General features: G+C 36.6%; 1 protein-coding gene across 3 annotated transcripts in view; it reads right to left on the bottom strand.

Annotated features, from left to right (window-relative positions):
- SCAF8 (SR-related CTD associated factor 8) overlaps positions 1 to 25,534 on the bottom strand; it is a 153,882-nt gene that overhangs the window by 81,924 nt on the left and 46,424 nt on the right. For 2 of the 3 annotated variants that reach the window (XM_039568858.1, XM_039568857.1), the window contains exons 16-20: positions 24,287 to 24,417; positions 23,151 to 23,295; positions 22,548 to 22,628; positions 21,733 to 21,954; positions 19,365 to 21,087 (exon numbers count right to left, since the gene is read on the bottom strand). In XM_039568858.1, the coding sequence (XP_039424792.1) occupies positions 19,379 to 21,087; positions 21,733 to 21,954; positions 22,548 to 22,628; positions 23,151 to 23,295; positions 24,287 to 24,417 (2,288 nt within the window). In that variant the 3' untranslated portion in view covers positions 19,365 to 19,378. Of the gene's footprint in view, positions 1 to 10,894; positions 21,088 to 21,732; positions 21,955 to 22,547; positions 22,629 to 23,150; positions 23,296 to 24,286; positions 24,418 to 25,534 lie in introns of those variants that run through there. The other variant, XM_039568856.1, reaches the window with a different exon arrangement.

Here is a 25,534-nt window from a genome sequence, read left to right on the forward strand (position 1 = left end):
TTATATGAGAGGTCCAGATCCTCTCCAACAAGTAATAAATCGGGGACACATCTCATCTGGAATAAGAAATGCATAGCATGGAAACAGGAGCATGCTGGTCAAAATGCTCAGGTGATTAGATACAGTAAGAAGGAGAAAAATAAAGTTGCAATGAGACATCATGGAAGGTTTATGGAAGTTAATATTGTACTTTCCTCTGATCTCCACAAAACAAGCAGAAGAAAGAAGGCATTTACAGACAATCTGCAGGCACAATAATTGTCACCATAAAATTCCATATTTTGTGACTTTTCTGGGTTATTTTACAAATATCCTAGCATGAGAGCTTGAAGGATAAGGTAACACATTTTTACAGCTGACCATGATTCAAAAAGAATACAGCCTTTCTCCATATTGTACTTAACTATGACAAGTTAAAATCTCTGGACACAAAGTTCAGTCCTGGCTTAAGTGCCTTGAGAAATAAGGTGATGGTGTGGGCAGGAGCTGGACAGTTCTAGAAAAGAAGGAAGCTTGAACATAAGAGATATTACACTGAGTGGGAAGAGACAGGATAATCCAACATGAAGGACTATGGACATGCATATTTATAAGCACACACAGCATGCTTATTCAGTGTTATTCTAATCCTAGGTAGGTTGATTTCAGCACAATTACCAAGAACAATCAAACATTTTGATTCAAAATGTACTTTATGTCCGAGGTGCAATTACATCGGGATTTACACCCACCTGCTGGGGAACAATATTTGTGTCTTTGAGAACTTGTGCTTCTATACAGTGCACTGTTTCACACTCAGGATGAACATATGCCTCAAAGGAAGGGAATGATGGACTTGGGTAACCTCTGAGACTAAAATTATTATTTTAGTTTTAGTACTGGAGGCCAGATTGCTGTGTCTTATAATTGATTACTTTCCACAGTTATACAGTTATAAGCTAAAGAGACAAAGTCAGAACCATTTGTTTCCCGTGCAGAAAAAAAAAGATTTTTCAGAAACCAGGAAATAAACTGGCACTTTCATTTTCTGCAAAACAAAAATAATCTATTATGGTAGAGGAGACCTATTTTGATGTGATGACACATTGATTTTTGAATGCAACTACAAGACAGCTTTATTTTGTATAGCAACTTCCATACAAAACATGTTTTTGTTTGAGCCTTCTTATGTTTAAACAGTGCAGTAATTTAATAATACAGTTTCAATGCTCATATAAAATAAAAGCAGATAAGGAGACAAATTAAGGATGCATAGCTATTTACATCTATATCCTGACTGTCCAACAGGGACTTGATAGTGCTGTAAATTTTAGTCTGTTTAAAAGAGTCAAGCTAAATATCATACTGGACTAAAAGCAGTCAGATACCTGGAAGACTGTAATTGAAACTTCAAGGATCTTGGTGACGAGATATTTACTCATATCTGGGCTCATGGACACTCATTTGCAGTTATTAAAATATGGTTTAGTAATAAGTAATCTGTCTCAGTTAAAAGCTTGCAGCCTGGGAAACATACTTGCTTCTTGAAAACTTAATTAAAAGCCAAAGAAGGTATCATATCTCACAGTGCTAATGAAAAATCTACTGTCTGCTTCTATCAAAAATGTGAAGTGCTACTGAAAGCAAACGGGAGGAAGAAGAATCTCAATAAATTATCTGTGAAAGACACTGCACAGAATATTTCAGAGGATTAAACTCCTTTATGTGAATTATTTTTAAATTCTTGAAAGGTAACTAACTCCACCAAGTAAGAGCTTGGTGGTAGAAAGGCAGTTTCTGTGTAACGTTTTCCTAACTTTTAATATGAAACTTTGGGAAATCAACCCAGTTTCAAGAAATGTCAGGTTTTAAAAAATATTTGACTAACATTTCACATTCTAGAATAACATTCTAGGATAGAAAAAAATGGTTTCATTAGAAAAAACAGAATAATCTCACAAGCTCCTCTACCTTGAGCCACAATGTCAGGAAAGAAAAACCTAGGAAACAGAAACATTTACTGAACAAAAGGAAAACCTAAAGGCGTGTTTTAACATATTAGACTTTAAAACTTGTCACTGCTTTATCAATCGTGCTTACAATCAAGGAAGTAAATGATCACATTAACAAGTGTTGTTACATTATTTTCTGTTTCTCCATTTTTGCCTTATTTCTTCCTTTTCCTTTAGGCACTAACACAATGATGCTCCCACATACGCTTTAAATGTAAGCACATCCAGTTATTCTAAACAGACTAATCATATTTTATGTGTTTTGCTGGATTAGTATCTAGATTTTTAAATTTCATAATAATCATAAAAAGAGTGGTAAATCAATGGGGGAAGCAATTCAATCCACTTTTCAAAGTATTAATGAGAAATCAAAAGCATTTATTATTATAAGAGTTAAAGCACTCCTGAGTGTGTAAATGAGCACTCTCACAGAGGTTATCACAGAATATTCTGCTTTGGAAGGGACCCATGAGGATCAGTGAGTCCAACTGTTAAGTGAATAGCCTGTACAAGGATCAAACCCACGACGCTGGTGTAATTAGCACCATACTCTGACCAACTGTGCACATCTCAGGGTCTGATCATGTTTCCAACAGACATATTCCAGTGGATTATTTTTATGATTTCTCTTTTTGTCAGTGCTGCTTTTCAACCTCTTCAAATGTGTTTTGATCCTGAAGTCTGTCAAGGATGAAATAAAAAGGTAGAAAAGAAGGCAGGAGAGCTTTAAATTACACACCACATTCAAATAAAGTTTAATTATTGCTTTCAGATGGTCACTATTGAGACCTTAGATACACAAAGCAAATGTGCAATCAATAGCTACCAAAGCAGCATCCACCTCATCTACTTACAAAGGAGACAAAAGGAAAAAACACGCTATCTGCTCTGTAATAGTAGCATAATTTGAACTGTCAGGAACTTGTCATAAGTTTTTTTAAATTGACCTGCCCCCTGACAAGGAATGACATAATACTTTTGAATCTAGCTTTACTAGAAGAGAATCTAACCTATGCATAAATACTTAATTTTTAAGTTTATTAATTTCTTAAGTTATTTTCCTATCTACCTGTTAATTATGCTTGGGCAGCATATTTTTTTCTTATTACTAAAACCAACTGTAGACTCTCTTGAAATGAGTATGGATGGGTACTGCTTGTGAGTCAGAGGTGACTGCTTGGACTCGGCTCTCTGGTCAGTTTGAGGGGTGCCTTCCTCACCCTCTCAGGGAGCTGCTGAGCAGGATGAACGTCCGCTCCTGACACCACAGTTGATGGTCCCATGTGCCACAGGAAATTACCAACTGCTTCATTAGACATCCAGGAGGAATTTGGGAAACAGGTGAGGTAGACATCTCGCCAGTCCAGGGACAATTTCTATCATAACTCCACAGTAGTCTCTGAGTTAATGTAAGTTAGTGTGTCTAGCTGTGTCAGCATTGAATATTTAAGAATGTTTTAGAATAATTGTTTTAGGGATACAGAACATGCCCGGAGCAACAATGGGGAACCACAGTGCCCTGATAACCACAAAAACCTGAGTGAAGCAGACCCTTTTCTGTGTCGGTTCCTTTCACACTTTCACAAGAAAGCACAAATTTTCAGAATGACAGTGAAAATCAGGACCAATATATAGAAGACACACACTGCTCCTGCTCTCAAAATTTCACCCCATTTCTTGGCCGTAAAAGGTTTGCCATGTTGGAGGTTGAGAATTGGATACAACGAGTAATTTTGTTGACTACTTCCAAATGATACTATGATTTCTCCCAAGTCTCTCAGATTTTTATGAGCATCTTAAAAGAAAGCTAGGAGAGCTATAAAATAAAATGAGAAGCAGCAGCTTTTTCAAGGTTTGCTAAGTTGCCCAAAGAACTGTTTCTCAGCAGGATGAGTCTGAGGTTTTGTTTCAAGCAACTCCTTTGGGAGACATCACCTTGCCTTGTTAAAGGCATGCCCGCTTGGAGATAAGAAACAGTAGAGTGGGTGGCCCATAACCTAGTAACATGAACATCTGGAAAAAACCTATTTTCTTGATACTTGAAGTATCTTTAGTAAAGCTGACCTTTGGAAACAGATACTATTCACCCAGCAGTGTATCCTCCCCTGGAAGAGCCCAAGAAAGCCTGTACTTTGCTCTGACAGGAATGAGAGCTTTCTGCACTTGCATTTACTTGGCCAGCAAAGAGGTGGACAGACGACTTCCTCGTCCCTTCCCACCCCATTGCTATGGTAACTTTCACACAGAGTCACAGAATATTCAGAGCCAGAAAGGACCCACAAGGATCAATGAGTCCAGGCCATTAAGTAAATGGCCAACAGAGGGATAGAATTCACAGCCTTGGTCTTATCAGCACCATGCTCCAACTGCCTTTTCCCAGGACAGCCCATGAAGGGTGGCAGCTGCTGAGCAGCCACATCCACAGCAGTGACACAAGGTGCACAGGGTGCCCCTCCTGATGCTGTGGCCTGACACCGGGGCCAGGAAACTTGGCAGGGAACCTGTCCATCATTATGCTGCCACAGTGGCAGCATAAAACATGGAAAATTTTAAATTACCTTTAGAAAGACTGTTTAAATTGAAATTATTTTAATTTTTATTTTCAAGTTGTTTAAATCAGAAAAAAAAGAGAGTATTTTGGTAATTTATTTAATCTAGTTTCCCATTTGTAATTTTTGCTGGTTTTTTGGGTTTTTTTCCCTGTAGCTAGGTTTACTCTTACTAAAATGACCACCTAAACATTCTGATCTGGAACGAAATAGAACCATATTTTTTGATGAGAGAATATAGTATATCAATATAAATTTGTTTAGTAATGATATAGTTTAATACATATTCAGATCTTGATTTCTTATAAAGAGAATTCTAGATATTATGTATCTTATTTTCAAAGTGACAATTTTTAGTTACCTTCAATTCTCACCCTTTGAGTCTATATGCAGTCATAATTCGCAAACAATATTTTGAAGACCTAATCCAATCTCCATTTGTTTTGTAGTCACTTATGCAATGAAACTTGTCTTTTGCTTTACATGTGCAACACGGTTTTCTTTGGTACACCCACAAGTATTCCTTCATCTGCCATGTGAACAGAGTGACTGTACAAAAGTCCATTCATCTCCTTATTGCCCCGACTCTGCTGTGGAGAGCAGCCTTCACGCTCCCATTATGAATGTGGCTGCTGTGTTTCTCCACCCAAGCTGTCTTTGAAGCCATCCCCCTCGCCACCTCTCCAGTTACTATTCACTGAACATTCAAATGAAGCTTCTCTTCCATCTCACCAGGAGCTGGATAGCCTGAGCTAGAAATCTGGAAGCTGGGAGACTTTTCCTTCTCTCTGGTGCGAGAGGAGTGCAGAAGTGGAGCTCTTTACAGGTGAAGGGACCACATGAGATTTACTGACGTGCCCCTCTGCAAGACGGTGGCCAGTTGATAAAGGAGTAGTAGAATCCAAGATGGACAAGTGACAACATGAGGTTATGAATGACACATGCTACCCCTGGCTCCACACACAGGGAGACTTGTCCAGAGGTTTGTGCTGGACCAACTGCACTACCCTGATAAAGGTAATTCAAGCAGCAATCAAACAGCGTAACTTCTATGGGATCGAATCTGGGTATTGCTACATGGAAACCACTCTTTGACCCATCTTCACACAACCGATTCTAACAAGAGAAAAGGACTTAGAGAAGTTTCTTTTTTTGCTGATGTAAATAAAACTGAAAAAACCCCTTTTTCCTACTGTTTGGGACAAATTAGGATTTCTGTTAAGAGATGCAGTGAAAAAATCTACTAGCTTGTTCTCTTTTTAAGCAATAGTTTTAAAAACCAGCTTATTGAACCTGTGTTTGATGAACCTCATGTCCATGTAAAAACTGAAAGGGTATTTATACTGTAAAAGCCCCAAAAGGTAAAAAAACAGATTTGCCTTTACTTCCTTCCTTTAATTCACAGTAAAGAACATAATTTAAACCACACTCTGTATCTGCAGAGAATACTACAACCACATTGTTTTTGAACAGAGTGAAAAGATATTCGCTGTAGTACAGGGAGAAAAAAACAGAAATGAAAACTTCAGAGAAGAGCCAGGAAAGATTCTTAATAGAGAGATGAATAAGAAATTAGTCACTCATGAAGAAGGTTATCACATGAACATCTACAGTTTTCTGGGATTTCCTTTCACATTTCAACATTCTAAGGCTAAATCCCTGGCTTCCTCTCAATGTACTGAGTACAAATCAACATGAAAAAACTGAAATATAAAATCCAACTAGTGTACAACAGAGGGTGAAAACTATCCCCAGTGTGCATGTAAACACAGGAATTGTAAGGAAAGCAGTGTACTGAGGCAAAAGAGCGAATTATTCTGAGAATTGTATTGAAGATATAAAGCACCTCACCTGTACAAGGCTTAATGCAGCAGCTCTCTGGTTTCCATAGAGCTGCACCACAGTGGGCTTGGAACAAACAGCCACGGCTACACATGTCCTGGGCACCCTCTGCTGGTTTCACAGCAGCAAGTCACCAGGCTTGGGAAACATATTTAATGAAGTGCAAGCAAAATCCAGGGAAGAAAAAGCATCATAACTACAAGCAAGATTTAAAAAAGAGGTATTGAAATTTCTTTCAAAAGTTAAAAGAAATAAATACCTTTTTAGATTTCAAACTACAAAAAGAAAATTTATTATTGGGTAGTGTCCCTTGCTCAAAGGTATTCATTGCAGGTTGCAAATTACTGCTGCTAGGTTTCTACCGAACTTCTTAATAGTTACTTAAGTCTGCTTGCAGTTTTCAAAAATACTTTAAAGCATTTGGTTAGATCTCAGTTTTGTGTTCGTTTTCAAAAGAACAAGTCAAATAGACTAAACATAGAGATTTTAGCAAAGAAACTGGTCAGTGATTTTTTTTTTCCCTTTAAAAAGTAAGTCAAGTATTCTCCTAGCAGCCATCTCAGCTGTTTCTCCTTGTAGCTTCTATCAAACCAAGAATGACACCCTAATCTCATAAACAAAGCATTCAGCATTTCTTGCTTTCAAAATCACTTTTTTTTCCCTCTAACATAACTCTTATAAACATCATGGCTAGCAATAATTACTCCTTAGTTTACAAGACTCCTCCTGACTGTTGACAGGGTTACATGTGACCCTTCATGGTCTGCAAAACTGACAACAAAACCAAGCAAAACTCATGTTTAAAATTACCAAAACCAAAAGCAAAACAAAATACCAAAGTATAATAGTGTTACCCTCAGCAGCAGCCAGCTAGTTAGGTACCAATTCTACATTATAACCAAATGAAAACATATATAAATCCCAGTAAATTCACTTAATATGCCTCACAAATCCTTCAGTTTCACAGTTCTTTAAAACCACAGTACTCTCCCTTTGGGCATTGCAGCCACTTTAAAAAACATTTTCAATCAGTACTAAACCACTAAAGAAAAGAATATCAAATCTCAGCTTTGCTGCATCAGTAACAAAATCAGCAAGTGCTTAGAAAATTTTTCAAATCATGCAACATTTGCACCTGTGTGAGAGGAGTTGCTACAGTGTTTAATTTTAATTTTCACAAAAAGAGGTTCTCTCAAAAGAAAAATCCTACAATACTCTGACATTTGACAACTTGCTACTTCCTATGGTTTTGGTTACAAAATTGTTCATTGTTTTAGAATGCAGAATAAAATATTACATCAATAACCACAGGTAAGGTGATTGAGGTTCAAAGATCTCTCCTTTTCTTGCCCACAATTCACTCAGTCCCACTAGAACAGATTTCCCAGTTCCTGTCCTGTCGTCTGGCTGCTCATTTTTGCATCCTCCTCTAAGTCCATTAGGTTGTGATACATTCAGATGGAAATAAATGCAGAAAACATATTTTTTGAGAGAAGAAAGTTAATAAAGTACTAATGTATTTTTTCAAAGAGCACACTGTACACAGAATCAATGTACAGGTACACAGGATACAAAGAATAAAGATAAAATATTAATGATTTAAAAAAATATCAAATTTCTTATTCTGCAGTTTATACAGACAGAAAATACGTGTTCATTTACAGAAATACCATGATCCAAGAAATATTTGTTAAATTTTTCACCAATAAAACCAATAAAATTAATGGCACTCTGATGCACAGCATACCATCCTCACCATATTCATAAGCAGGGGATATGAACTCCTCCCACCATTTTTGCATTCATCAAGCTCTCTTTTATGCAGGAGAGAATGAAATAGTGGAAAAGCCATAGTGTTGTTTTCAAAGAAACGACAGAAAAAGGCACATGTGAAAGGGAGCGTTTGCTACATGTCACAGACGAGACCAAGCAATTCCTGTACTGCACAGGTGCCAGTGGAGTTTAGGGCTTTGCTTGGTATTTCAAGTGTTCAGAACAAACATGTCAGAAGTGGCCATCCTTCACAAAAGGCACAACCACCTGCTGACCTTGCAATTCATGTCAGCTCCCTGAGCACCAGTACAGATGATAATTAACAAGGTGATCACCTCATCCAGCTGCTATTCTCATCTTCCTAAATCCAGAGGTTTGCTGCAAAGAAGTGCTCAAAAACTGAATAAAGTGTCCTGGAAAGGCAGGCTTATTCTTTTTGCATGCTCCTCCCACTGCACACAACCTGAGAAGGTGCTCTTTGCAGAAAGTGCCAGTATGTTTTGGGGACACACTGGACTTTCTTAAGAAGGTGACAAAGTAGACCGCAGTGGCAGCCTAGACACCACCGCTCTATGTAGGCAGGAAAAGTATAGAGGAATAGTAAGAGTACATAGAAACTGTTCCTTCAAAACCCATCAAAACTTCACTTTCAGACTGGAAACCATGATATAATAACCAGCTTTGAAACACTCACTGTGAAGAGCTTTTGCCAAAGGAAAGAAATCAGGGTGAAAATAAAAATTGGGGAAGTATTTAATCACTCCAGTAGAGGTTTGTGCCTAAAAAAAACACACTAAATTTCCTATTTCAATGTCTTTAGAAATGGGTAACAGTGACACCTGAAGGATTCAAAAGAGCACCGCAGGAGACCCAAGAACATCCTTGTTAGGAACAGTGATGACAATGAGATGTAGCACGTTTGTGCTGGCTGTTTCCTAGCATGGTCAAGACTACATGAGGAATGGGAAAACAAATGCAGATATAAGGTGAATTTGAGGTATCAACCTACTGATAGTATTTTGGAAAGTCAGAACCATGAAAAGGCTCAGGATTAACTTTTGGCCTTTTCCCAGCAAGTGAGACCTTGAAGTAGGAACCACCTGCCTATAGTATCTTCAGATACAATTCTGTTCCAGAACAATCCAAAAAAGCACCCACAGTGGTTTTATCATCTTACGTCTTTCTTGCTTGTAACTGGGTTCCCTCCAAGTAGAGCACCTGGTTCACAAATCTGATTTGGCAGTAACTATACTGAAAAACATACCAACTTTAAATACTTCTCCTACTTATAAATATTAACCATGTGACAAAGTTCAGTATAAAAAGACTATTTTGCAGCCTGCTGTAGTAATATCACTATTGTGGCTCAGGTAGAAAAGACAATCTTGAGCCCTGGATGAGCCTTGTGTCTATACGGCTCAATACTATCCCACTCTCAAGGTGCCTGCCTGTGCACCTGGCAAGACACAGCAGTTTGCCTGGATGTATTTGCACTCCCTGTGCTACCTCCCACCCTGAGATGAAAGGTTGTGGTCAGTGTTTTTCCCAGCCAAGTGTCAGGGTGCTTAAGGTTTTGCCCGTCACAGTTCACCAGCACATCATTTTCTGTAGTATAAGACTGGGAACCTGGTATTCTCTCATAACAAGATCAACCACGAACAAGACTGAACCTTTCTTAAATATGCAACAACATTTTGTTTTCCTTTACTTTAAAAAAAATTAGACACCAAATAGTGGAAAAAAAACCTGGTGTAACCAACCAAATGTTTCAGAGCAAGCTAAATTTAGAACCCCAACTTAATATTTAGATTTTTAAATACTCAACTGATTTTCAGAAATGATGTGCACTTAAATCTGTATGTGAACACCCCCATATCTAACTCCGACTCCTTTGACACAGCAAAGGTGGAAGACAAAACAAGTACGTGTCAGCTGCGGGAACACCTTAAGTGTGATATGTACAGCAAAAGAAGAGTGAATACTGAAGTCTGTGTTTCCCTTCATAGTGTAACCTGTAAATTCTCTAGCTAAGCTTTCCATAAGCTTCTGTAAAATAGCTATATAAACATACACTGATAGTTCCACAATAATAAATTTTAATGTATTGCGTGTTTTGGGCTATGTCGCTCAAGTCAACGCTAGACTGTTACTGTAAAACAGGATGTGCCATTTCAAAGCTGCATTCTAAGACACTTAATAGGTCCCAGTTTTGAAAAAAAAAAAAAAAAGTGAGACAAAAGAACAATGATGAAATTTCTTGAGAAGGGCCACTAAGAAAACGTAATTTTCAAACAGCTGTTTTTTTAAAAAACACCAATCAGATGGTAAAACAGACCATGAATTAAAACCTTTCCAGTTCTTTGCAGACTTTATTCCTAAAAATGCTAGAAATATTTTAAAAATTGCTTTAGAGATCCTTAGAACAAATTAATTCTTCAAGTTGGGAAAAGTGAAATTCTTCATGGCTTTCAGACAATTTGTTGGTTGGTTAAATTTCTTCACTCAGAATAAGAAAAATTAGAGTATTTGGTGACAAGGTTAAGAATGGAGAAGGAAAAATCAAGACTTTGGTATTCACTACTATGTACAAGTTGCATGAGCTTCTGAGGCTGCCCTAGCTTGTGCACAACTTTTCCAGTTGCATATTAGAGACAGGATAATCTGCCAGGATGTGTGAAAAATGCCATTTTAGTTACATTCTTGAACATGCTAGAACCAGACTATCATGACAAATATATGTAATTTTGAAAAAAATTTTATTTCTCTCTCTTTTTTTTTTTACATGTCATTCAATACTTCTATTCTGGTTAATACAGAAATATAAGAACTTTTCATGGAGAAGGAAATTTATTGAGGAGAGTTAGGCAGCACATTCTAAAATGAAATCAGAAAACTTTATTAACCTAGTGCATTCATTTTTTTAAAATCCTTTGAAAAAAAAAAATGCTATTTAAATAAAATATAAGCTTTCAAAAAAGGAGTATGCAGATGAAGAAAAGAAAGCTAGAGGACATCATGGATTTTGAACAAAGAACAGTGACCATGTATCAAAGGGCTGCTCTACATGCTACAGTGAAAAGATCTACTTAGAAAGTACAATTGTTTTGGGAGAGCCAGAAGGTAAGACCAATGCATTTAAGTAGCTTTAATTTGCTCGCTTTCTTTCACTCTATGAATTACCTAGCACACGACTAGACAAGTATAGTGCTTGCAATTTTTTTCAGACATTTCATACAATCTATTTCATCATACTCTTACAATACCAGTAAAATCTTTGTAAGGGCTGCCTGCTCATAAATACTTGCATAGGGAAGAGAATTTGAAAGGAAAAAAAGTTATACCCAAGAAGGCTTTGGGCTAAAAGCAGTAGAAAAATCAAGGAAAATAGAACCATATAATCTTCTATCACCTGCTCTTCTAAAGAAGAAACTGAGATATCCAAGACAAGAGTTTGAAATCCTGGACCTAATGAAACAGTCACGTCCCATGGGCAAACAAGTGAGGCTGTGATACTGGTTTAGACTAAAGCAGCATTATTTTAAATTCTCTAGCAATAACATGAAAGAATGTAATAACTTTAATCAAGAAAATGGTACTTTCTGCAGATAGCAGAAAGCAAGTGATACTGCAGCCAGCACTTGTCAAACTGGGATACTATTGTGACATCCACCCTTTTAGCTACCGAGATACTTAAAAGTAATCAGTCATTATCTCTGTACTAAGTAGACATTCCTCAATAGTGATGTTTGAGATTGGTGATTCACACGATTGGGTAATCTCCCCTTTTGCTTCTGCAATGGTTTTGCCCCAAACAGCATCACTCCCAGCTTCTCACTAGCATCTGTATTATAGTGATGCAATACATTGAATGCACTACTTATTGAACAAGTTACACAGGCACTAATCAGAACATCCTCTAATCAGCATTCAGAGTGGAACCCCAAACAAGGGCAGTATTTGGACTGGGAGATAACAAACAAGGAACAAAATAATTTTGGATTTTACACTAACACCTCAGTTTAGCACATTCCCTGCAAGTGAGACAGCTCTTCATCATGGTTTTGGCTGGGTTCTAAAGTATTTACTACTTAAAGAAACCCAAACAGGTATATTAACATCTGTGTCAAGTTGTACCTCCAAGAACCTTGTAAGCTTACAAATATTTACACCTACCTGAGTTTTGTGGGGTTTATTTCTGTTGTTTGGACAGGGTGAGGGGGTATTCATTTTTAACTGAGGTATGAGCAATACTAAGAAAAATGCTCAGGAGTACTTAAAATCTTTGGATGCTTGCTTGCTTGTTAATTAGTAAATATTTAATCAGAATGCATGCATTAAGTTCTATTGAATCTAAAAAAAGAGAAGGGGTTATTCATGCTTTCTAACTGTATTTTTTCCTCATTTCAAATTAGGCTAACAAGCTATTGCAGCTGAAAAAAACATTATCTATCCACTGGTTTACACATAGATCCAGTCTGTACAGTATTTTTGGTGTCTGCTAGAATATGCTATTTCATGCCACTTTCCCATTTTCCACAGTGCTCCTGATCATGAAATGATTACTGCAGGAACAAAGCATGTATGAAGTGTACACACAGAAACTACAGGCAGTATGCACACAAAACTTAAGAACTGCACTTCAATATTTTGTAGAAATAACATTTATCCTAATCACTTCAAAGTTTTACATTCTAACAAAAATAATGGGTGCCTCACTCATTTTATCAATTCATAGAAATTCAACCCTCCAAGTTCATAGTTTTAATATGGTGTTTCTAAATCAACATGGAATTTGAGAGATGCCATTGTTTTGCTTTTAATAAATAGCAAAGTTCCAAAACAATCAGCAATCATTTAAATTTGTTTTCAGTATTTTACTTTTAATCACAGACAGCTTTACCACTAGGGTCCTCAACAGTTAATTACCTACATTGATAGTCATATTGTACAAAAAATACGTGAGATTCAAGATAAAGTCTTAGGGGTGTCCTAGATTTAAACATCTCAGTGATGTAACAGAATGACATAATTCAAAGAGATTTCTAACTTCCTGTAAGTGAAATTCTGTGACAGAACTGCCTGACAAAATAATGTAATACAAGCATGTGAAAAAGAAATGAAAAGGAACAGGACAAACTACTACAACCTTCAGTAAACATTTTTATAATTAAGTGTACACTTAGTATTTATGTATTTACACTACTGAAATTACAAAGATTTTCTGGAAGAAAATCACAGAACCCAAAATTACATTTCAAATTCTACAGACAAAAATTTATTGATTTTCTCTATATTTTTGTCTGAAGTTTGAAATGGGTGGTCCTTTTCAAAAGGAAGAACAAGGCACACTTAAAAACTGCATTACACTGCATTGCTGAATGAGATTTGATCACCTCAGAAACAGCACAAATACAAAGTATTTTTTCCCTTGATCAACTGAAGTGGCAGTGACAGAGCTTCCTTTGACTAGATGAAGGTGAATAGATTTTTAGAAAGGACTTTATACAGTGAGATTATTTCTACTTAATTCCTGGTGTTACCAAGAAAAACTACATTACTTACAATACAATCTCTATTTAGTGTGGAAGTGACATTCAGATCCAAAGTCCCTGCAACCATGGCTTAGGCGAATCCTACCAACCCTACATCTGAGTTAACAATTCTATATCCATTTAACACTCTTCACCTATTCACCTAGTAAGGATTTCATGCACTGGCTTGCACACAATTACAATGTTCTAGTGTATGAATCAATATGGCTGTGAAGTTACCTGTGAAGTGTTTGAGAAACACATCAAGTCATCTGCCTTAAAGAATCTGCTTTCTGCATTTCAACAGAAACCTTGACACATGCTAATGGGAACACATATCCATTATGACACAGATGTGCATAGAGAAAATCATTCAAGAGGAATTTTGCAGCATTAAAACATTAAATCAGGGAGGAAAAAAATCTTCAACTAGCCTATTTACAAGTTAAAATGCTCTCTGACCATATTAGTTTTTTGCAAAGCACAAAAATAGTCCCTCGTCTAAGGGCTTTAGTATGATTTCATTAGATAAGAAAATTTAAAATTAGCATTAATGACTTAACTTTATAAGAAAAATGAGAGAGTACAGAATAAGATTAGTAAACCAGTGACACAACTATTATCACTGTTACTATGCAAGTGCTGAAGTGTGCATCTTAAATTCTTTGAGAGAGAAAACACATTCATCTGCAACTGTACAATATATCTTAACAACCTCTTGATTTTTAAGAGTGCTTAGACTGCTAGAACTGCCTCCTCTCTAATCTTTGGTAGCAGAGCATCTAAAAGATACCAAGAGTAGGATATCCCATGAGACAACCCTTTTTCATCAAGTTTGTTCAAGATAGGAATAAAAGAATAATGGCAAATACAATTTTACAGCTTACCAACTTCAATGAAAACCCTATTAACAGACTCTCATCACTGACAAGAATCACTTTTCAGATCCTATATGGAAGTTATTATTCAGAGAGATGTCATGAATTTTCTTTTTAGTAGGTCTACTTGACTTTTCTTGACTATGAAATATCATGTACGTATACTAATTGAATTATGTTTATGGTGCACCCAAAGAACTCGTACCAAATAAGTGGAGTGAACATCATCTTTATGACAACCCTACAAGGAAAAACATAAGACTAGTAACAATTAAGGAAAGATGCTTTTGCCATTCTTGTTCAAATAAGCAGCTTCAAATCAAAAAACTTTCTGCCTTTATGCCTTTTAAAACAATCTCTCATCTATACCAGTAAATGGCTTCACACTGCATGCCTACTTGTGGAAGCTCAATACTTGAAAGGAAAATGTGGTTACTGCAAAATTCAAAAGAATCAGCAGTATACATCACAACAGGGAAAGAAAGATCCTTTAATAACCTGAAACAACAACAACAAAAAAGGGCAAGAAAGATTCTTTAATAACATGAATTAGTAACAAAAATTTGTCCCAGTTACTCTTGATGACTCCTGATATTCTTAATAGGCTTCAAAATTATAAAGCTGGAGTATGACTTTTTACAAGAGCATGTAGTGATAGAAGAAGGGGCAATGGCTTTAAACTGATGTGCAGCAGACTTAGATTAGATAGAAATTCTTTACTGTGAGGGTGGTGAGGCACTGGACCAGGCTGCCCAGAGAAGTTATGGATGCCCCAATTCTGGAAGTATTCAAGGCCAGGCTGGATGTGGTTTTGAACAACTTGGTCTAGTGGAACGTGCTGGCATGGGCGTTGGAACTGATCTTGAAGGTCCCTTTCAACCCAAACCACCTGATGATTCTGACTGTTCAGCTCTCATTATCAAGCAACAAAAACGTCACCCTTATATTATTTTTAAAGACATTACTGAAGAGACAGAGAATGAAATTTAGGATCCATTTCTATCAGTTTAAAAGCAAATTACCCAGTGAGGTAGGGGAAAAAGTCAAGAGTACTTTCAGTTTGACCAGCAGAAAATACCCTTGCACATGGTCAAAACTACTCCAACTGTATATTCAGAGACTTCTGCAATCAACTGGCTTATCTTATAAATACCTTCTACACATAAGTTCATTTTATAATTTTCCAACTGTGCTTAAGTAATGCCTGTGCATGCCACACTACAGGCTTGATTACAGTACTCCCATCTTGACTTACTCAGGCTAAAAGTTCCTTAATTTCAAAAAGTCATTTAAATCACTGAAGTGGGTCTAAGTATGGTACAGAGCTCTACGGAAGCAAAGGAATCTAACAGAATATATTCCCGAGTCTGTAATGAAAGGAAGTACCGCATATAAAAAGAAAGCGTACCAGTATTTCACAGAAAAAAGCTTCAGCAAAGAAATCATGTCCTTATAGCAAACGAAGGCTACATTTCCTCTTTATGGATGGAGAGTTCTACTCAAGTGCACTAGTGAAAGAACCACAGCCTGTTTAAAAAGGTAAATACATCTAACAACTTACTGATGCATAAAGTTTTCAAATAAATGTATGTGCCTAAATACGTTGTGTTGCTTGCAAAGCTACCTGAAATATTTTTCAATATATCTGTTACTTATGTGAATCATACATCAGCTTCTTCAGTTGCTAGAACCCACCACCTTTCATCACTACAGCAAGCTTTAAACAGCCATAAGCCACAACTGCTACCCCAATGCCTGTGCCCCATCTTCTTTCTGTCCCAATTTCACTCTCTCCTTTGCAAAAGCAGAAATTAAAAGTCACTTCCATGAATCACATCAAAGAATTGGTCTGGGTGTCAGGACAGTTCTTTTGAGTGCACACATTGGGTTATGATGGCATAATCTACAATAAAAAAGGAAAGTCTTCACTCCAGCTCTGAAACATTTAAAATTTCCTACTGGCAAGAAAAAGAAACCAGACTGTTTTGCTAATATAAAGTCCCTTCAAATTTCTAAATATGGCTATTTTTGGTAATACATGTCTGCATGCTACATTAATTAAATAAGACATAGAATAGTTCTAGCTGTAAACATGATGCAACTGAAGACTGTACAACAAACTTTTATTCTACAAAAAGACAGTGTTTAGAAATTGATGGTGTAACACATATGTACAGTAGCCAATTTATTCATGTTTGAAAGATATTAACAAAGATCATAGATTCATTAAATACATTGTTCTATAACACTACCAACCAAATTGTTTAAGCAACTCTCACCTGGTAATTTACCTAAATCTTCATACTATGAGCAACTTGGCACACTGCCAGTCCCAGTTTAGAAGAACAACAAATTAACTTCTAGTTTCCAGGAGGCTTTAAACAAAGTGCTTAAAAAGTAAAGCTACTGCCAATATGTGTTTAAGTATTTATTTCTGTGGTCTATGACTGAAGCCCTTTCAAACTGAACATATTAAAATGAAATAAAACCCATTAAGTTCATAAAATATCCTTAGAGCTATTTTGTGCTTTTGGACTCTCACACAATCAAATCTGCCTGACCAGAACACTACAAGTAGGTGATGCAGCAGCATCGGTCAAGTTCTTCGAGCCAGAGACTGCCCATGACAATACATTTACCTTAAACATTGTTCATCTCAACTCCCAAGACACGTTCTGGTAATAAACACATCAGCAAGGTCCATTACAAAGCAGTAGTTATTTAATGCATACCTAATGACTACTACTTGCACAATAGATAGTAATTCATTCAAGTCTGCTCTTTCCAAGGGCTACCTTCATTAAGCTGTTTACTACTCAGAATAAAAGTCCCTGGAACTGAAAAATTGAACCATGACACAGCATGAAAAAATACCCCACCTTCCAGAGGAAGAGGACAACACACACGTGTAACTTGCTTCTAGGTTCAAAGGCATGCTAATGCTTTACACTCATGTGATGTTTTCATACTTTCACCCCTTTGAGGGAAGCAGAAGGGGAAATAAAACTTGCATGTTAATGCTTTAATGTTAAAGATCAAAATTCTAATCTGAGCTAAAAGTATTTCTTTTACCAAAGGGGCATTCATGTAACAGAATCTACCCTTATTACTTATTATGCAAGAGAAAAACAACTTTCTTAAAACTAAGTGAAAGGATGCTTTCAGACACAGAATTTTAACAAAACTTATTTTGAAAGAAGTTGGTGAAATGCACTTGAATGGAACAAACTGAAAATCTGACATCATCCTACAGCTTAATATTTCACCAATTGAAAGGATACACAAGCAGCAAAGTAGGTGAAACAGGAGAGAATAGCACTACTAATTTACCTAAGCAGCCAATTCATCTCAACAATTTAAAAAGAGGCTCAACTTCAATGTTATTCCATCAAAGCACAACCCCCCAACTCTTATTCTGTTAAAAACATGTAGGGCTTTTAGACCAACAACAGCTTTTTACTTTTCATGCAACATTTCTGAACTTTGAGTCATTAAAATCAATTAACCACAAAGTACTCAAACACTAACACTATCTATCCAGAACACCAAATATATTACAAAATAAGAAAATGCAAATATTCGCTTAAGTTTTGGCTTCATGCATATCTGCATTTTAAAAAGTAAGCTAGAATCCTACTGCATATTCTTACAGTATATATGTTCCACCTTCTAGAAGTAGTAAGAACATTGTAACAATGAGCATGAGCAGATAAATACAAACTTGACAGTACTGCAGTGAAGTAAGTTTTATCTTACTACCTAAAGAAGGTGAAAAGCAAATTTTCACAACCTAGTTTCATTTCAATTTTATTGAATTGCCTACAACATTCTGTGAGTGCTTGCACATACACAGGCACGCACAGAAAAAAGTGGTATCTACAAACAGTTTACACAGATATTTACATACATGTTATTTACATAAACTAATAGGACTGCATGATCTTTGATGTAAAAACCGTATGCTTCTTGCACATGTAACTGTTGCACTGGTTTTACAAAAGTAATATAAACCTTTTGCAACAACTGGCTAAGCACATATCATAGCTGATTCCAAGTTTTTAGAGCTTGCAGGTTTTTTAAAAAAATACAATACCTAAAACACTGTTATCAAACAAATATGCTTTATTGGCATCTAAAAACAAAATGCACCCAACATTAAAATGTACTTTTTCATTTTTTAAACCCACTGCAGTACGAGGAACAAATCACAAACACTTACTTTAGAGAAAACAGAGACTATAGTGTAGATTTTACAAAACCACTTTTAATCTCTGTGTTATGCTCCTTAAGTAACATGGGCCATTTTTTTTTCTGCCAAATTGTAGGAACATAAAATATCACAGCTTTATCTATACTTTAAAATTCTGCAGCAGCCTAAAAACACGGACAAGATACACCAGCACCTGTTTTCAAGTATAACAATTTCGATAGCCAAACTAAGGGTAGTATCTAAAAATTCCATTTTCTTCCATAGGAAGTCTTTGTTTGACAAGCTGTTAATTTATCATTGTGAAATTAAAAGCAACTGGGGGCAAGTTTATGCTTTACCAAAGAAATAAAATAAAATTTTAAAAAAGGAAAAAAAACCCAAAAAAAACCAAAAGCAAAAAAAAACGTTTACCTACCATGTTCAAATTAAGAACAGTGTTCTATACAAGTCAGTTGTACAGTTATTTAAGTGAAAGATGAACATGAACATCAGATTAACTTAATTCTGGCAGACAAAAGAGAACTGCTACGGTCCAGTCAGCCATTTATCTATTACAGAGAGATGACAACTTTACAAAAGGTATCTTTTACCTACTGAGTGATGATTATGTCCCCTCAGTTTCTGTGCTTTCTACCACTGGTTCACTCTCTATATCAGCTTCTGTGTCACTCTTCTCTTTGTTTATCTCGACGGAAGATGACAGTTTTTCATAAAGTTCTGGATCATCCTGCACCTGTGCAGTTGGTGGCTGACTTTCTGTCTCTGTATTTTCACCATTTACCTGAGGCATATCATCAGCTTTGCGTTGAGAAGTGGCCCCATCAAAATACTCAAACACCCGTGGATGTGGAGGCGGGATCCAGTTGTTTGACATTCTGTCTCTTCCAAACCTGTTCCCATTAATTTCTCTGCAAAAATTAAAATCTCTGTCATCCCTATCCCTCTGTCTTTCCCAGGGTCTTCTGCGGTCATCAAAATCTCTGTGAGCATCTTGTTCAAATCCTCTATTCCAACTGGGACCACTTCTACTATCAAACCTATAGTTCACATGCCGAAACCTCTCTCTGTCTTCATGGAAGCCTTTAGGGCCACCATAAATAGGGAAGGCATGGTGCTCTCTTTCATCATAATCTCCTCTCTGTCCCCAGTGCTTGTCTGAATTGAAACCAAAATGCTCTCTTCGGCCAAGGTTATCTATACCTGGTCTTCCAAAATTTTCTCTCATGTCTATATGTGGTCTTGCAAAGTGCTCTCTTCCGTCTACTGGAGGCCTTCCTATACCCTCTCTTGGATCAACTGGTGGTCGTCCAACAGAATCTCTGACATCCACCGGAGATGGTCTGTTAAGATTATCTCGGTTTTCCACTGGAGGAAAGCGATAATCTCTGTCTCCCTCCTGTTGAATGTTATCACCTCCAAGTGGTAGTAGTCTTTTCTCTGGATTAGAAGAAATGTTATCGATATTTTGTCTTCCTGGTGTTCCAAAAGGTCTTTCTGTTTGATTAAAAATATCTCCTGGAGGAAAAGGACCTCGAGGTGGTGGTGGGTGAAGAGATGGATCAAGGATTGCGGGAGGAGGAATACTACGCTGTGGTGGCATTCCTGGCTGCATTAATGGAAACCTTGGTCCAGGCGAATGGGGCATTAGGCCTGGACGGATATCTATAAGAGGCATTCCTGGCATTCTTTGATTACTGATATTTAAATGAGGCATGTTTGGAACTGCAGCTGGATGCTGCATTGCCAGAAGTCCAGAATTACTTGAAATATTTGGTGGTGGCACTCCCATAAGTCCAGAACTAGTTGAAACATTGGGTGGCGGCATTATGAGAAGCCCAGAGTTGCTTGAAACATTTGGTGGCTGAACTCCTGCCAGAACTCCTGAGCTGCTGGACACACTGGGTGGCTGCATTCCTGTCAGAAGGCCAGGGCTGCTTGAGACACTGGGTGGATGCACTCCAGCCAGAAGCCCTGAGCTACTTGAGACATTTGGTGGTGGCACTCCAGCCACAAGTCCAGAGCTACTTGAGGCATTAGTTGGCTGAATCCCGCCAGCAAGAGAAGAGCTACTGGAAACAGCAGGTAGCTGCATTCCTCCTGCAAGACCAGAATTGCTGGAAACAGTTGGTGGTTGCACTCCTCCTCCAAGACCAGAGTTGCTTGAAACACTGGGTGGCTGTACTCCCCCTGCAAGTCCAGAGCTACTTGAGACAGTGGGTGGTGGCCCTTCTCCAGAAAGCCCAGAATTGCTTGAGACACTGGGTGGCTGCACTCCTCCAACAAGTCCAGAGCTACTTGAGACATCACTTTGCACTAAAATGCAGCAACAAGAAGAACAGTTAACAGAAAATACCAGTGTAACACACAGCATTCAAAACAAAATGCAGTTTAATCCATGTTCAGGTAATGCATGCAGTGAGGATACTGCTGACAAGGTCTGTTCTAGTTTCTATAATGAATATATATTACTTCAAACACATCGATGATACATGGACATTATGCCACAGAAATGAATGTCTCTACATAGTAAAGACTGTACAGCAGCTTAAAAGTGACAAACCCCATTGCCATCACCCAATTTATGCCACGAAACTATTAAAATCTTTGATCAAATTCTATAGACGTTACACAATCCTACTCTCTCCTGCTTCTTTCCATTGCTACTCGTGTAATAAAAATGCACTTTTAAGAAGTTTTCTAATGGGTTCCCAGACTCAGCTTTACTTCTTGAGACTGTGAGAAAAACACATTTGAGCATAAACTGCTAGAAGTCAATGATCAGATGATGACAAAGATAGTTCTCATCACTTCCCCAAATTAAATACAGAATGATACCCTACGCAGGCCAAAACTTCCTATTCTGTTGTTACTAGTGCAATGGACTATGATTTGCAAAAATCTCTCAGGGTGTGATGCTTCCTATACACGATCACATCAGACAATAAAGACATTTCTTACCAGATCTATTGTTTTCACTAGAAGAAATCTGAAGGTCTGTAAGATGTGATCCTTTGTCATCTGATTCTGGTTTGTTGATTGGCAGGGGATTAAAAACACTTCCAGCAGATAATGTTGGAGTAGCTAGATTGCTAGTAACTGTGCCAACTGGTAGAACAAGGCTAGTAAAAGGAACATCCTTCATTGTCTCTTGTGCAATTGGTAATGGAGGCTGTACCAAAGCTGTAAAGAAATAACAGAAGTGTATCACAGTAATCATATACTGAAGCCTTCAAATTTAGTTTGGTAGAAGTCAGGCAGGTAAATCAAAAGAAGTGAAATTAATTACCCTAACTGGTACATTTTTGGATAATAAATTTCTTATCCTCAATCAGCAATGTAATATTTAGGGGTTTGTTTTCTAGAGATCATGAGCTGCAGGCAAACCTAAGCAATCTAACATATCTTTAAATGTTAAATGAATACAGTTAGAATGCTAAACTAAAATAAATTATTACATATTATCAGTGACTAAGACCAAATAACTCCAGTAACAGCTACATGTGTTAAAGAGGTCCAAATATTGAAGTATGCATACAAATAATTAACAATTTGTCCTAACCTTTTTCAGTAACTCCATGTTAGGTATAATTTTTCACTCTAGAAGCTCTGTAAGTCTTTTTCTCAATGCCTGCTTAAACCAGCTGAGCAACAACTTCTGTGTTTCTGTTTTCCATTACACAGGATTAACTTGCTTTTGATTAAGTAACAAGGAGTATACAAACAAATTAAACTTTTCATCACACACAAACAATTGTTAGAGGAATCAAACTTACGTGTTGGAACAACTGGTGGGACAACAGGTGGTGGGACAACAGGTGGCGGGACAACAGGTGGAACTGGGGGAGGCATATAACCTGTACGGAAAAAAATGACAAATAATTACATGAAGAGCAAACAAACTTGTGCAGTAAAAGACTGCCTGCATTATTTATCCCAAAAAGCTGCACCACTGAATACTAGCAAACGACGAATTAATAGGAAGAGGCAACAGTGGTTGTTGTGTTCAAAAACAACCTCATCTTCATTAGAGATGATTGCAGGCGCATCCTTAAGTGATTTCTGCCAATAGTATCCGAAGAAGAAAAGCAAAAGTTTCAAACTTTTCAAAAGCAAGGAGATTGATTTTAAACATTTTTAAAGTTCAATTTTTAGCAAAGGTAAAAAGCTGTGATTTCTATTCTCATTGTATTCCTATTTACATTGGTAAAAATTACACCAAGTTAGAGATAAGTAATTTTAATCTAGTTTGAAATTTAAGACTCAAAGGTCAACTTGCTCAGACAGTAACCAGTAGCTGACAGAAAACTCAGATGTACACAGATGTATATGAACTACCTATGCTCATTACACACTGCATTTCGTTTTTACTGACTTACCTGGAGGTGGCTGTGAAGGGTTGAAACTTGCTCTCAGGAAGGGTGGAGGAGGAATTGGGCTATAACCAGGAGGAGGGACAGACATTGTGACAGGAAATGCAGGTGGAACCAAGCTAACAGCAGGCACAGCTGGAGCTACTGGAATCTTTTTTCATGGAAAAAAGAACAAGCAGCTTCAATACTTAACAGTATTCAAGGACATTAAAAAGGATAAACTGATTTAACTGCAATTCACATTAAGCACTAAATGTACCAAAAGGCTTTGTATATATTTCAAACACTCTGAAGAATTAGATTGCATTCTGAAATGGTACACCACAGGCAAACAAGGACACTGGAAGAATCCTATGTTATCTTTATTCTCAGATAGCCAAAAAGACAGTTTAACACTTTATCTCTTCAAGAGTAAAAATTTACCTATCGCAGAGGGGTGAATGCAGAAATGCAAAGAGAGAAAAGGAAGAAAAATGTAGACGGCGTAGCAATTTGAGAGCACTTTGAAAACAGTGATTCTAGTTTCACTAGAAAAACTTATGTATTAAAGAACAGTACTGAAATATTAAGTTTAGTGTGTGTAATTACAAGGCTAATAATCATGATGAAATCCTGAAAATTACTTAATATTTCTCAAACTTCTGTTTGAGCTATGCATTTTGTTACAGTGCATCATATTTACAATGATGTAATTAGAAGCAGTATAAATGCACTATATACATGTATATTTAAATATATACTGATCACAGTGTACATTAGGAGACAGTTGAAATAAGACTGAAGACAGTATTCGTGAGGAGAAAAAAGCTAAAAATTCAATCCAAGTAAATGCAATTATATTAACATTCATACAATTTTATGTCAGTTCAAGAACTGGAAATGTCTATACACGTTTGGAAAGATAAAACACTAATAATATAAATACAAAAACTTTTGTATTAAGCAACTGCATGAAATTAAACATTATGATCAACGATGGCAAACGATTCTATTCAAAATATTTCAGAGATGAACACTGATGGATGCAGGACTTAAATAAAAAATATTTTATCCCTTAAACTCAGCAATAAAGTTTACCTGTATTGAATAAAAAGTCTGCCCACTGGTTCTGTGGGGCTTTTGCAAACTCAGACAATACCAACCTGCAGCATAGTGACTGGTTGTGTGTAAGCTTCTGTCTGTGTTGTAATAACGGTACTCTTATCAACTGCAGCACTCTGCGTCGTTTGAGTATTTTCTTTAGCAGCTTCTGAGCTTCTGGCTGTTTCCCACTCTTTAAAAATGATGTATTTCATTATAGAAAGATAATTAATGTGTTATTTTTATTTAAATATTAAAAAACCCTCTTCCTTCTTAAACAATAAATTTGAATCTAGTATCTACATAGATTTATTACAAATAGCCCTCAAACTTATTATGAAAAGAGCAGAGTGCAATTATTTATTATTACATATTTTAAAGAACATAAAATATCTTTATCTACCTGCAATGCCGTTTAATTATGCCTGTATACAAACTGTTTTTTCAAAACATGCCAAATTTTTTCACCAGTCATTCTGTTAACAATTTGCAATATAGAGTACGCTCCTGTTTTCTAAAAACTGCTGTAGCCAATATGTGTTATCACCTGGCAACTGTACAATGAGAAAGAATCCTCATGTAAATAAACCTCACCACAATCTCCATTTCTTCCATCTGCCCTCTCTTCAAAAAGTTTTGTACTTTAACTGTAACATAGTGCCTGTATTTCAGTAATGCTACGTTTTAATTTTTGTCATTTATACTCATTTTCTCTTATATCAAGACTGTATTTTGACCTGAAGAACACTGTCACTACTGTAAAAGTCTTAATCTACTGTTTCTTTCGGTATAGTCCAGTCATTTGGTGTTAGATCTGTTTCAAGGAAATACAGTACAAGTAAATCTTTCATAAACCTAACAAGCTGTTCAATTGGATTTCAGAAATAGGTCTGATTTAGTACACAAAACAACCAGTACTTGTTTTTCTGTCACTCTGACTTTATGGAAAAAATACCATAAGGTTTTGCTAAGGTGTGCCTATCTGGACAAGTTCTAATTTCAACTCAATCTTATACCTGAATATAACACTTTCCTAATCACAAGCAGATAACAATTTCTACACAAATTAATATTTCACATACCAGTGCACAAAAAGTTCATAACTCTTAAAATATGCCAACCTTTATTAACTGGCCTAAACTAATTACCCTCTGTCACCAGTTCCTCATTGTCAAGACAATCAACAAGTTACTAATCTAAAAATACAGTCTAGATTTCATTATTACAGTGCCATTTATATTATAAACAAAGAGCTAGAAAAATTTATGTAAATGAAAAAAAGAGTATGTATTTCCTAAATAATAAATTTT

This window comes from Corvus cornix, chromosome 3 (genome assembly GCF_000738735.6).
Source record: "Corvus cornix cornix isolate S_Up_H32 chromosome 3, ASM73873v5, whole genome shotgun sequence".
Lineage (NCBI taxonomy): Eukaryota > Metazoa > Chordata > Aves > Passeriformes > Corvidae > Corvus > Corvus cornix.